Source organism: Egretta garzetta, unplaced genomic scaffold, assembly GCF_000687185.1.
Source record: "Egretta garzetta isolate BGI_Z169 unplaced genomic scaffold, ASM68718v1 scaffold287, whole genome shotgun sequence".
NCBI lineage: Eukaryota > Metazoa > Chordata > Aves > Pelecaniformes > Ardeidae > Egretta > Egretta garzetta.
In genome coordinates, this window is record NW_009260435.1 from 10,618,050 (window position 1) to 10,632,235 (window position 14,186).

The 14,186-nt window shown below is 35.9% G+C and overlaps 1 protein-coding gene across 1 annotated transcript in view; it reads left to right on the plus strand.

The window, feature by feature from the left end:
- AP4E1 (adaptor related protein complex 4 subunit epsilon 1) overlaps positions 1 to 14,186 on the plus strand; it is a 23,295-nt gene that overhangs the window by 4,025 nt on the left and 5,084 nt on the right. Inside the window, 13 exon segments of the mRNA XM_009644004.2 lie at positions 1,198 to 1,319; positions 2,156 to 2,315; positions 2,857 to 3,023; positions 3,638 to 3,711; positions 5,770 to 5,892; positions 5,980 to 6,089; positions 6,371 to 6,510; positions 7,882 to 7,994; positions 8,128 to 8,246; positions 8,944 to 9,246; positions 10,027 to 10,141; positions 12,187 to 12,322; positions 14,112 to 14,184. Of these exon segments, the coding sequence (XP_009642299.2) occupies positions 1,198 to 1,319; positions 2,156 to 2,315; positions 2,857 to 3,023; positions 3,638 to 3,711; positions 5,770 to 5,892; positions 5,980 to 6,089; positions 6,371 to 6,510; positions 7,882 to 7,994; positions 8,128 to 8,246; positions 8,944 to 9,246; positions 10,027 to 10,141; positions 12,187 to 12,322; positions 14,112 to 14,184 (1,755 nt within the window).

Genomic DNA, 14,186 nt, shown 5'->3' on the forward strand with positions numbered 1-14,186 from the left:
TTTCCTGCTATTGAAGCCATAATTTAAAATTTTTTCAAAGGAGATACACCATAAAATTTCCTTTCTAAAATGTACAATTCTGTACATTCTCAACTCCAGGAGGAGCCATGCATGTATACTTCAGTGTAAACTTTTGCTTTTAGCTGACAGCAAGTATCTCTTCGATCTTTTGATAATTTTGGTAGAAAGTGGAAATATGCTTTGGAATGACACTGAGAATCTGTTATCTAATAATATGTTGTAGATGTGATCTTCTTTATTACTGCCTCTTGCATGGAGCAGTTGTGACTTACAACAACTCCTGTGTAATGATTATTTTCATATTACAGTAGGCTGAAGTTACATAAATAATAGACGAAAAGTGATGCTCATTTTGCTGTTGTGATTGAAAATTGTTTTATAATCTTGAAAAATCTAACTTGAAACTAGTAAGACTATAGAAAGAAGTGGAAAAAATGAGTCCACAAAGAACTAAACCAAAACAAGCACTAAAACCTGCCTGGGACAAGTGGCCAGAGCAAGTAATGATGTGAGCTGGCATTCTTAAATGTTTCATTTGTTTTGAAGAATAATTATAGTCTTGTATTTCATGAATTCATCCTTTTTTGGTTTAAGGCTCCAGTGAGCTGTATCTCCTATTTTTAATTGCATTTGGGACAGATTGTCAATTTTTATTCTTTCTTTTGTAGAATGTTATGCGTAATTTGCATTGTCTTCTTAGGGACTAGGTAATATTTTAGTGTGCAAACATGTAATTGGCGGTATTATTGAGCTTCCTTTTTTTTAATTCTTTGGACTAGATCAAAGGCACTAGGGAGAATACTGTTGAATTCTGTGAGAAGTGACTCATCCCACTGATCCAACTTGGGGACTCAGCATAGTTTTGCAATCGCCAAACTATTTCAGTAAACAAATATTGATTGCAGCTCTTTGTGTTAATCTTAAATACGTTTAAATATGAATGTAGTTCTGTAACACAAATGTGGGGAGCTGCATGTCCCTTCTTCATGTATAAGAGCAGAAAAGAACTCGACATCTGGCACTTCTCAAACACAAGCAGACAACAGGATGGCTGGCAGCAGGATGCTTGCTGTAGGTGGGCTGGATCCAGCCTGCTGGTGAAAGATTTGGGGTATATCTGTGCAGAAATTAAAAGTCTAAATTAATAATGATTGTCTTATTTCAATGATGTAACAGGACTTACAGAGCACTAATCTAGTAGAGGTGTGCATGGCATTAACCATTGTCAGCCAGATCTTTCCAAGGGAGATGATTCCAGCTGTTCTTCCCCTAATAGAAGACAAGCTCCAGCATTCAAAGTATGTATTCATTTACAGAATTTCAAGTGGTCTTGTACTGTTGGCTGACTTAATTTTGTAGGTAGTTTTAGTAAACTGGCATTTTTTTTGTCTGAGTTGGTCTTTCTAATCATTACTTTCAGAAATTGTTCCTCTCCTTTCTTGGATTCTTGTCTCATTTATTTGCAGTCTTGACTGAGTATTGGATAGATATTTTTTTCATAACCAGTTTTGATAGGTAAATCTAATTGAATATATCTGAATATGTGGATGAAGAAGTGTTTGTAGAGTAAGTGGAGAAACAGGTCGGGAACCTTGAAGTACTTCACTGATACTTTTTTATATAAAGCTCTTCATAGAAACTTTGTTGGTAAAAGTGCATCTGCAGATACCAATAGCCTTGAATTGTTTGATTCTTAATTTAAAATAACCGATACACAGAGGATAATATTAAGTGTTGTGTTGATTAGGAAAGGAACTGCAGAATGAACTGACTCAGTAACTTCTAGACAGGTATTTTTTGGAGCTGTACATGTGACCGCAACAGATTAGCAGTGACCAATTTAATTGTTTATTTGGTGGCCATTCTTTTGAATTGTCAGTCTGGCATCAAGCTCTACTATGCTTTTAAGTGTGCTTTGTTACTTCCTCACTTAGATGGTATTTGCAAAGTCATTTGTTATCAAATACGTAAAACGTGGGTTCTCATCTCTCTCCAAATCATGATGTTCTGATGGCTGGCCACATAATTTTACATGGCTGTAGAAATAACAAGTGCAAGTTCTTTTTGTTAAGACAGCTACTTAAAATACACAAGCAGCTTCATTTTGTTTTCTGTAAATCTCATTTCTCTTCAGGGAAATTATCCGAAGAAAAGCTGTTCAAGCTTTATATAAATTCTATCTCATTGCTCCTAACCAAGTTCAGCATATTCATGATAAGTTCCGGAAAGCCTTATGTGACAGGGATGCTGGAGTCATGGCTGCTTCTTTGCATATTTATCTTCAAATGATTAAGGTAGGCAAAGAATTAGAAGCACAACTGAACTTAGGAGCTATTTTTACATATTTTTTTTTTAAAATACAGTGTACTATACAGAAGTTTTGCAGAAAAAACTTGCTTGTAATTGTTAGAAAATTTAATTTATGTGATTGTGGATGTCTGTGTTTTGTTTCTTTGCGCTAGCTCTCCATTTAGCTTGACAAATCCACGTCTTATGTGATCCGAATGCTCAGCATCATTGGCATCCTTAGCTGGAGGATCTAACTTCTACAGTGTGTTAAATCATTGCTGAAATTTGCTTGTAAATTACTATTTTTTGCCTTCAAGTTATATTCACTCCATTTAGCAAGAATGTGTAAGTAAATAGTGTAAGAAAATAACATAGGTTTAAAGCGAAGAGCTTACATGTGTTGAGGGATGAGAGTAAAAGTTTGATTTAAAGAAATGAAGACATCAGTGTAGGTATTTTGATCTTACTCAGTTTGTGGATTATTTTTGGTTTTGAGGTGCTTGCTGTATCAAAATATTTGAATTGTATTTCTCTTTCATTATGTAGGAAGACTCATCTGGATACAAGGACTTGACTGGGAGTTTTGTAACCATCCTAAAGCAGGTAGTGGGAGGAAAACTTCCCATTGACTTCAACTATCACAGCGTGCCAGCACCATGGTTACAAATTCAGCTTTTAAGAATATTGGGGCTGTTGGGAAAAGATGATCCAAGGTAACCAGATCTTTCTCTGTAATTAGTATTTTGAAGGTACAAAGAATACAGTCACGACCTGTACCTCAGACAGCTTTTTGTTTTTTTTTTTTTTTTTTAATATGAGGATTTCAGTGTTGAACTTCAACATTTGTGTATTAACCGATACAGTGAGCAGATAGTTTTTAAACTGCAAAATTAATTTCTTAGCTTCTGGATTGGCTAAACAATTGATTATTGTGGAATATGCTTGAAATGTATTTTTGCTGGGACTTCTGTTAGTAGGTTACCAAACAACTGTGTGAAAATCCAGAGTAAAGGTACTTTAAAAAGTGGTGTAATTTTGTGAGGACCTCATTGTCTGTGATCGTTTTCCTGTTTGTTTTATTTTTTATACAGTGAGGGTAGTGTTTTTATTCTTGTGACATGGTAAGTGTTTCTTTTGAAAGCTGCAAGCATCTTGTTAGATGCCATTTAGAAAGATGTTATAGAGCTCTTCCATGTTAAAGCGAATCTGTGGCTATGAATAACTTGTGTTACAGATTTCAATACTAGTTTTTGAGCTGTTTGGCAAAATAAGACTACATGCTTGTTAGTGCTGCAAATAATTTTAAATTTTTTTTCTTGTTAAACAGGACAAGCAAATTGATGTATGATGTTCTAGATGAATCTTTAAGAAGAGCAGAGATAAATCATAATATTACATATGGTGGGTGAGGTTATTTTATGTAATTATCAGTATTTGGAAAGACTGAAAATGTGATCAGTTGATCATGCTAAAATATGTATACAGTACTTTTGAAAAATCTAATTATATTCTTAAGTGCCCAACTAGTAAATTGTAAAACAAGTGATACGCTGCTGTATAGTGCAGGTTTTTTTATTGAAGCAAAAAATTTTTCTCTACTGGGAATTCATCTCAACTGAAAGGCCTCTATCCTATGTTTGCATTGTCCTTGACCTTAAATACAGAAAGTCAGCTTCTTCGTGAAAGCTCTTACTGAATATTGCTTAAGTTGAAATAAATGATAAAAGAAAAATCCTAGTGATACAGCCCTGTTTTTATTAGAAATGCTTAGATCTTTTCACTGCCCTGAGAAAGGCAGTTAGAAGTGTGCAAGAGTGACAGCATCAGTTCTTCATAGCTGTGCAGGGCTTTTCCTCTAGCCACAGTTAATAAAAATTACACATTGAGAGTTCAGTGATAGTGGTGCCTGTGAAAAGGTGGTTTTGGCACATCTCAATTTAAAATTTCTAGAACATGTTAGAAGACTATGTTAATTTCATTGTCGTCTCAGCAGAGGAAGCTGTCTTTGCTAGAACAAAGCAAAATGAATAATTGCAGTGTTAAGTTTTTTCTAATAAAAAGCTGAGCAATTTGCTTGGATTTTTCTTAGCCTTCCCCTCCCCAGGTCTTAATACCTCCCCAAACACCCAGATCTGATGTTTTAGAACCCTAAATTAAGAGCTGTTTCACTATGAAAAAAACTAACCCACTGTTATTTTTTGTTTTGTTAAAATAATGCCCCATAGATGTTGCCAAAGTACATGTGCTAACGGAATGGAAAGAAAACTTGAGTCTTTTTTTTTTTTTTTTAAAAACATCATTTAGGGGGTGGGAAGGAACATAGCCCAAAGCTCTAGATGTCTAATGCCTACTTATTACATATTTTGTAAAGCATTGTGTAAGCTTCACTTCCATTAAAAAGGGAAGCTTTGGGGAAGTACTCTCTTTTAGTAAATAATACATGAGGAAGCATCTGTCAGATGTTTAGTGTATTGAGTTTATTGCTTCTATTCCTTTAGGCAAGAATGTGGAAAATACTGGAAGGTGTGGTGCTTTTTAATACAGATGATTTGTGCATGCAATTGCTAAGAGTTAAAAAATAAACTTGTTTTAAGCACTTAAGGTCCCCAAGTAGGCAGTTTATTATGATTTATACAAGGACGTAGACTGCAGGTTTGTAGGTTTTGTTTACATACGATAAGCTTTTTATGAAACTTTAGTTGATGATCCCAGACAAAAGAAAATGTACTTGAGTGACTACTCATTTTTGCATAAAGTCCTTGGTTATTACGTGTTTCTTGCTGCTTGTCTTCTAGTCTTCTGTGGATTTAGTTCTGTAACGCTTAAGAATAACAGGTGGTTGTCTATTGGACAATTCAGTTAGAGATTGAATTACAAGAACCGCTGAAAATTTACGTCCTGATTTTAAATGCCGGTTAACTTGGGGAGAGTAACTTGGTCTGAATCTTTGCCCAAATTGCTGCCACAAATGTTTAATTACTTTGTGTTTTGTTCTGTTTACTTCTAGCATTTTCTGGAGCAATGGTGTAAAGTTTTTTCTTAATAAGGATGTTCTTGGGATGATTTTGGCTGTTGATGGTAGCTAAGAAATCACATGAATTACTGAAAAATAATTTGTCTCAAATGCTTTTTAGTTGCCCGTTGGCTTTCTAAAGACTGTCCCAGTCCAGTCCCTTGAGCAACTATAGGAGACTTCAAGGTTGGAAGAACTTTAAGTATAGAAAGTTGTATACACAGTGGCAAAGGCTAATAAAAAAATATGAATGTACTAAAGGAGATAGTATTTCATCCTGTTTTTACTTATACCAGTAGGTACTCTGCAGTTAGATTCAGTGGGGGTGGGACAACACTGCAATTCCTTGTTATAATCAATGAGCTTGTTTGCTTGTTAAAATTTTTGGTATCATAGAATTATTTAATACATGTTAATTATGTGTCCTTTTCCTCTCCCTCCTGCAGCCATCTTGTTTGAATGTGTCCAGACAATTTATACAATTCATCCCAAATCTGAACTACTTGAAAAGGCTGCCAAGTGCATTGGAAAATTTGTTTTGTCACCCAAAATTAATCTGAAGTACTTAGGTAAGGATACCTGATTTCAAGATGTTTATTAATTTGATCACAGTAGTGTACATTCTCTTATATAATTTCCAATCACTTATATTCTAGGTTTAAAAGCTCTGACCTATGTTATCCAGCAGGATCCTAATCTGGCACTTCAGCACCAGATGACAATAATTGAATGTCTGGACCATCCAGATCCCATTATTAAAAGGGAGGTCAGTGAATTTGTAAACACGAAAAATTAATTTTTATGATGGGTGATAGGTTTTCTAAAATGAGTAGGGTAAAAGGCATATTATGTCTCAGTTATTGTGAGAGAGCAGTTACGAACAATATTAATGTGACAAGCTATGTAGATAAGCAGTGTATTTCACTTAAGACTTGCCAAATAAAGACAGTTGCTCAATTTGGCATCATACTAAAGTGTTTCTGTTTGCCTGTTTCCTTTTTTTTTGAGTCATTAGAGCCAATTACATTTTTTTGCTTTCTCTTTCAGACTCTAGAGCTTCTCTATAGAATTACGAATGGACAGAATGTAATTGTCATAGTTCAGAAGATGCTTGACTACTTAAAAGAAAGCAAGGAAGAATATGCTATCATCAACTTAGTTGGCAAAATAGCAGAACTAGCTGAGAAATATCCTTTTATTTTTCTGAAGCTTTGGAGTCAGAGCTCAGGCAAACGTAGTACTTGTACCTTTCAAAGCATCTTTCAAAGATTTTTTTGAAGTAGGAAGTGTTACAGGTGTGCTTTCCACTCTTTCAAATGCAAAAAAAATATGCAAAAGAAAATGCATACAAAAATGACCACAGTGTTTCTTGTATTTCATTGAGAGAAAGTAGTGGTACTCGAAATGCTTTATTTTGGCTTTGGAGTTTAGCATTAAAACCTTGTATGTTTAATTCAAACTTTGAAGTCTTACACCACTGCATGGAGAGAGATGCCTCAGTGCTACATTGAGTACTGTTCTGTAATTGTGGGAATGATCTTCCTATTAGAGAGCTCTTAATTGGTGTATGGATTTTAAGAATAATACTTTTTCATAGAAATAAAGAAAAGATTACTTAACTATGCCAAAAAGATGAAGTGATGATTAGGTGTTTGGCACGTTGGCAGATGTTGCTGTTAGACTTGCTGTTGTCTGATTTTCTCTATGTATTCTTATTTGATAATTTGAGTTTTAAGCTCTTTCTAACAGAGAGCTCCCTTACCATCTTACATGGACACTGCTTGGCACAGAGTAGTGTACAAAAGAGCTGTGTTTTGCAGTGTGCAAAAAATAAGACAATAATATTAATGCTTTTGTACTGTTGAAAACTTCCATTCAGTAAGTGTGCATTTTCAGGATTTATTTGGGGGAAGGCAGAAGCTAACTTTCAAAGCTAGCAAAGGCTGATCAAATTTTAAAACTATGAAAAAAGCAATGTTGTTTCTGTGGAGTACTTCAAAATGTTTATTGTTTTTCACTAAATCAACAGCAAATGCTGCTGAAAAGATCAGCTAGTCTATCATTGATCAAGTGATATTGGGTAAGCAAACTCAAAAGATGCTGGAAAGCTAGCATGGAAGAAGTGCAAACTTAAAATACAGTAGGACAGGTTTCTAGAGCTAAATCCTTGTGTGAACTTGTAACTGTTCCTACTGTGAAAATCTGCTTAAACTCTAATGTGTGTTCATGCACCACTGAAGATGTATTGATTGGCAAGCCAGAAAATTGCACATAATGGATAGCTGCTAAGTTCATGCGCAGGCTTTTTCAACGGGGCAGTAAGTTAAGACTTCTCTACCTGACCGCCAGTTTTCATGAATTTTACAGGAAACACTTTCTAAAAGATAAAGGAATATTTCCTCTTTGGTTAGATTAAGCTGGTATTTGACCATCAGGCCCTCAGCTAACTGCAGAGAGCAAGATGGGTAGCTTATTTTGGAAAACTTGTTTCCTTAGGAAACACACTAAAAAAGAAAGAAAGTTACGCCTTAGCACTTTATTCCTTAACATCTGGACACGTATGCCCCTGACAATGAGTGGTTCATCCAAACGATGAATGCAGTGTTTTCGGTTGGAGGTGATGTTGTGCATCCTGATATCCCAAACAACTTTCTGAGGCTGTTAGCTGAAGGTAACTCCCTGAATGCTCTGAAAAATTAGATGGGTTCCTTAATCGTCCATCTGGCTTTTCCTCTTAAAATGCAAATATTTGATGGGAGGTGTTATTTGACTTTCAGACAAATAATGTATTGTTTTCTATCTAGGATTTGATGATGGAAAGGAAGATAATCAACTACGGATGTATGCAGTACAGTCTTATTTAGCATTACTTGAAGAGGAAGATGCGCTGTATCCACAGAAATTCCTTCAAGTTATGAGTTGGGTAAGGTAGACACATGGTCAAAATTGAGTACACAGATATGTGGAAACTGTCAAAGGTGGTGATGTTTGCAAACATTTTAACTGGTTTATGTTCAGTCATGAATATTTGTTTTTACTTAAAGTCAAAATAATATGCTGAAATTATTTTTAGTGATCTTTTTTGGTGCCTGAGGGCTACTTAGCTTGTCATAGTTTGTGGAAAAGCTGACTTGCTCCCTTTAAGGCAGGTGGCTATTGGAATGGCTTAGCAGCCACATGAATCTGCATGCTGAGAGCCTTTCTGTCTTCAGGTTTAGGCCAGATGTGGTTGTGCATTTTTAGCCTTGCAGGTGACTAGTCAAGTGCTATGCTAGTGTTGTCTGGCACCTGGGTAAGCTTCAGCTTCCACCAAAGGAAGAGGCTGCAGTATGAGCAAATCGTGTTTTGTAAAGGCCTAATTGTTACGTTTAGCTTTCTGTTCAAGGTAGGTATTTGATTTTTAAGAAGCTAGAAGTTGCATGTCTGCGGTAAACACAAAGGTCATTTCAAGCCTTTGACATTTAAAACCCAAGATGGTAAAGTATTTAGAATATGTTTAAATAATAGTTTCTTGAATATGAGGTGAATTTTGTGTTGTTATTTAGTACTACATTCTAGTTTCAAAACTGAAAGCGCTGCTATGTGTGGCTAAATGCGTATTTTCTGTTCTTTGTGAATAGGTGTTGGGGGAATATTCCAGCCTTGTTACAGATGTTGATCCAGAAGTTATTTTGACAAAGCTACACAGCCTGCTGAAGAAGACTTTCGTTACTTCTGAAACTAAGGCATGGATAATGGCTGCAGTCACCAAGATAGCCTCACGCACCTCCTGTTCAAAAACAGTTGACAAACTAATCCAAGAATTCAGCAACTCTCTAGACACCTACATGAGACAATATGCCTTTGAGTTGAAGCATCTGTGTGAAGACAAAGCACTGATGAAAAACTTGCTTCCATTTGATGCTAGTTGCAATGACATGGTGGTAAGACAGATGCAATGTGTGTTCTTCATGAACCTCTTTGTAATTTGGAGGGGTTGAATAGTTTGGTAAAAAGTGTTTTCAAAATTCATATTTGATAGCTCTGACTGATGCCACTCTTCAGTCTGCTTAAAGTGAGTTTTCAGAAACATACTTTTTCGGGCATAGGTGATGAATCATAATATATATTTATATTTTTATATGTATAATATATTTATACTGAAAGGTAAAGAACCATGGTGTTTAGATAAGAAGCTGGAGTAGCTTTTAGCAAAATTGTATTTTATACACTGACTTTTTTTGTTGTCTTTTTTAAAGACAAGTTAGACCTACTCTAGTGATATGGTACTGATTTTTTTAATTCAAACTGTTTGCCTCCTATTTAGAAACTACTGCTCTTGACAGTGAAATGTCCATAATAAATGATGGTAAACAGTATTGATATTGCTGAGGTTTTTGAGGGGGATTTTTTGAATTCAGTATTTTCATATAACAGTAGGATCAACCATTTTGGGAAAACTTCACTGTGCTTTTTTTTTTTCTTGTTTAGACAAAAAAAAAATCAATAGCAGAAGAGTTAAGTTACAGATCTCTAGCTCAAAGTCTGTTTCAACATGCTTGCCTAAATTTCTGTTAATACAGCATCTTTACTGGTAGATATGGGAGACAAGACATAAAATCCTGATTTTTTTATTTGATAAGGCATGATATACTTCAGGTAGCATCAGGCTCACTTACAGAAAATATTTTCATTGCTTTCTCACTTTTCTTAATTCTGTGCAGGTAGATGCTTCCTTATCTTTTCTGGATGGGTTTGTAGCTGAGGGACTTGGCCGTGGTGCAGCACCATATAAGCCTCATCACCAGAGACAAGAGGAGAAGCTTTCTCAGGCAAAAGGTGACTGTTAGTTTACTGCATTTATTACATAGCTGGTAAATTACCTGGTAAGTATCAACAAATGATCTTAAGTGTACTGTTAATATTTCTTAAAGTAAGGTTATCTTAATACATCTCTTGTCTGTAGCCTTAGCGAAGTTCAACTTAGATTTTAATTCCATGTCTGTCTAGCTGGTGTAGGTGACTGCTCATTTATCACAGATTGCTGTTCTGCAGATAAGGACATTTCTCTGCTGGTCTATGGGATTTGAAACTTATGAGGATTATTGAAGTGAAAGCAAGGGATTCCTAACTTTACTGTACTGAGCACTTAGTCTTGACTATGGAATTATAGTTTGCAATAGCAACTATTGTGAACTTATTTTAGGACACAAATCTTCCATTTCTTACCTAATGTAGGTACAAATAAGACAGCACTATGTGCTTTTATTTATTTAAAAATAGCCTAAAACTTTACCTATAGTGCATTTTAGTATTTCCATGGCAAAAAAGTAAAAATAAAAGTTTATTACGGCCAGTCACAGAAGGATTTCTTTTAGACACTTCTTAATGATTCACTTTGGTTTTTCTAATTCTTCAACAGTAAAGCAAAGCTGAGGAATGTTTTAGAAAAGGTTTTCAACCTCAGTCTTGTACACTGCATTATCTACAATTAAATTATTTTTAAAAGAAGACCTTGACTGTGCAGGCTGATGTATACAATAAATAATATTGTCCATTTGTTTGCATGTGTAGTTTGGCAGAATTTAACACTTCTCTGAGATAAATTGAGTGTTACATCTGTAGCCTCTACTTTAAGCCTGCTAGAAAAATCAAGATTTTGATGGAGAAACATTGAACAAGGTCAAATATGTTGAAACTGAATTATTCTATGCTGGTTTTTTCCATGCATGTAAAGCTTAGTGAGGGTTACAATCCACTATATGTCAGACTGAGCTCATAATAGTGCTCCATACTGAGGTGTTGAGAATGAAATTAGTGGTCTTTAGTGCTGAAGAACATGCATTTAACATTCTGGTGTTTGCAGTGTTCTTACAGTTTTGCAGTGAAGCCATTGTAGGAACCAGATTGTGAACTACTGTTTTTTCTCAGTAGTCACAAGTACTGATTAGCGTCTTCCACTGGTTCATAAATATTCTAGAAGGTGAGATACAGGTGGGGTAGAATATTCAGAAATATTCTAGAAGGGAAGTCCACTGAGTTTATTGAAATTCTTTGTTTATAAATAACTAAATTTATAGGTTGCTAGAGCTTTAATATCTTTATGTGGATGCTGTTTATCACAAAGCCCCTTGGATCTCTGTTCCTTCTTGCTTCGTTACGGGACAGTGCACTTCCTTAGCACTGCCTCCTCCTTTATCAGGAGACTTCTCTCATCCCAGATGCCCAACAGCTTTGCCCTGCTGCTTCACATTGCTGGGAAGAAGAAAGTGTAAGGCTGGGGTGGAGGTGAGAGAGAGGGACTGTACCCTGGGATAGTTCCAGGAGAGTCTGTGCTCTGCTCAGTACATAACAAAGACTCTTTATGTTACAGCCCAAAACAACTTTTAGAAGCTATTCAAGCTACATTTTGATTAGTAAAGCATAGCTAAGGTGGCTGGTTCTGAATCCTGATGTGCAAGTCTAAGTGAAAATGATTTATCACCCAAGGTGTCAGGTATGTTTGTAAAGCAGATGGTGGTATATGGACATAACACTATGGACTCAAAATCTTATTCAGGTTTATGTGAACAAATGCAAAAGCTCACTTATTTAAATCCAATACAGTACTTTTGGTCTACAAATGCTAAGCATTGTCAGACATTTTAGTCACTATTTCTGTTTAATTTCAGTATTTAAAACCAAATACCAAATGAATATATGTTTTGGATAAATCCTCTGTGTCTAAAAAATTTACAGAACAGAAACATCCATTTTTAATGGGGAAGGGATCGTGAATGAGAAGCCTGTGAAGTGCAGCAGTATAGCATATCTCATTTCAGAAAATGGATTTTTCTTACCTGTTTATACCTCATTGTAATTTTAAGTTTCTGTCTGTCTTGCAGCTCTGAATTTTGAACCTTACGGGTTGTCATTTGCTTCAAGTGTGTCCTCATGTGGCATCACTGGCAGACAGTCCCCCACTGGTTTATCTTTTGGTTCTGATACATCTGGTAATAGTGCTGAGACGGGGCATAAAGAGTGAGTTAATTTGTGTTTGAAATTAAGTACATTAAGCTTCTATTCTTGTCAGTATCATGTGTCTTTGCTTCTTCATTACACAGAACTAAAAAGAATGCAGTTGAACTTGGAAACCTCTGTCATGTAAGAAGAAATTCAGGATGGCATCTTTGAAATAATTGGAAAAAAGCTAATGCAGTTAGACTGTTCTGCTGCTTTCTTCACAAAGTACAAATTAAGTGATAGTTAATGCAGTAAAATTGGGACAGGATTACCTGATGATTACATGATTAAGTATTTTTTTTCTGTGGCTTCTTTTTTTCTTCCAGGCTATGCTTACTTTTTACGGGCTTACAATAATGTGCCTTTTAAGGAAACTTTTTTAGATAAAAGTGAGGCTGATTCACAGTGTAAGATACTCCTTAAGTTTTAGAACACTACAAATATGTTCCATTGGTAAATTGGTATGCAGAAAACCTTAGAAGCTTTTTCAGATTCTTTACCCAGTTTGTGTAAGAAAATTTGAGTGAGGCTTTTAGGTGTAGTGTCACCGAAATCGGGAAGAACGAACCTCGTAACACCAATGTAGTGTTAAAAGGCAGGCATTCTTTATTCACGGCGCCGGATGCACGGGGGATCGCTCCACCTAGCGTGCATACCTTCAAGGGGCAACTTGTCCTGTTTATATGTAGCAAAGTGTTACATATGCAAGAAGTTTCCCAATATGCCTATACATATGCATAACCTATCCCCGCTTTGTATTAAGATTAGCTTCAGGAGGTCATTTCCATAAGTCCCTCCCCACTGCGCTGACTCAGTGCCTCCTTGTGGTGGTCATCGGGGGTCATGGGGATGAAGGCTGATGGCTCCTCTTTGTCACCGCTAGTAACCCCTTGTTCTTGTGCAGACTCAGTTGCTCCTTGGCTCTTGCCCAAACTGCAGGGTCGGTGTAAACCACTTCTTAAGGTAAACTAGTTCTTATCAAAAACTGTCCTTCGTAAGGAGCCACAAATCTTCCTGCGCCAGTTAGTTCTCATTCCTTCTAGTCTAGCAACCTTGACAATCCGTTATTATCTTTTGCTTCATTCCCTCCTGATTCTTCCTGTCCTTGAATAGGGTTCTAAATTTACTAAGTAACTACACTACTGACTTTAGCAAAGCATCAGCAAACTAGACAATAAGGCCTAAGTCTTATGCATGTAAGCCACTTACATCTGGGGGGTCTTTTAACCCTTAAGGCGTTCAGCATTTAGCCTGTGTCTGTTGAATTAACTTCTGCTAGAGTTCAGGGTGTCTGAGAACGTGAATGCTTTTCATAAGAAATAAAAATACTTTCTAGGTCTCTTCTAATTTTCAGTTGCTTACTCTAACTTAAATTATTTTTTAAAGAATCAGCAATAGAACTATTTAAATATACTTACAGATTCCCAGCATCTTTCTACTGGGGAGATACCATGTTGCTTGTATTCAGTCTTACAAAATTTATCCAAATCATTATAAATGTAATCTGAAACTCTGTGTGGAGTTGGCAAACACAGTCTACTGCTCGCTGCAGGTATGTAATACTGACTTAGCATAGGTCTATATTTAGGACTACATAGCTTAGTCCAACTCTGCATTTGCAGGGTGTTTTAAAAGTAATGAAGGACGTTACTAACATGGAACTCCATGCAGATGCAAAAGTGTTCATTTATATTCCACTGCTCACTGTGTATATCAAAGTTGTGAATGGTGTTTAGAGTGTTGGCATGTTTTTGTGAATGTGGTGTTCATACGGCTGTTCCTGCTTTGTTTTGTTTTTCTTTTTTAGGAGAAATACTCTGAAACTTGAGGGAGTACGCAAGCTGTGGGGAAAAGAAGGCTATCTTCCAAAGAAAGAAAACAA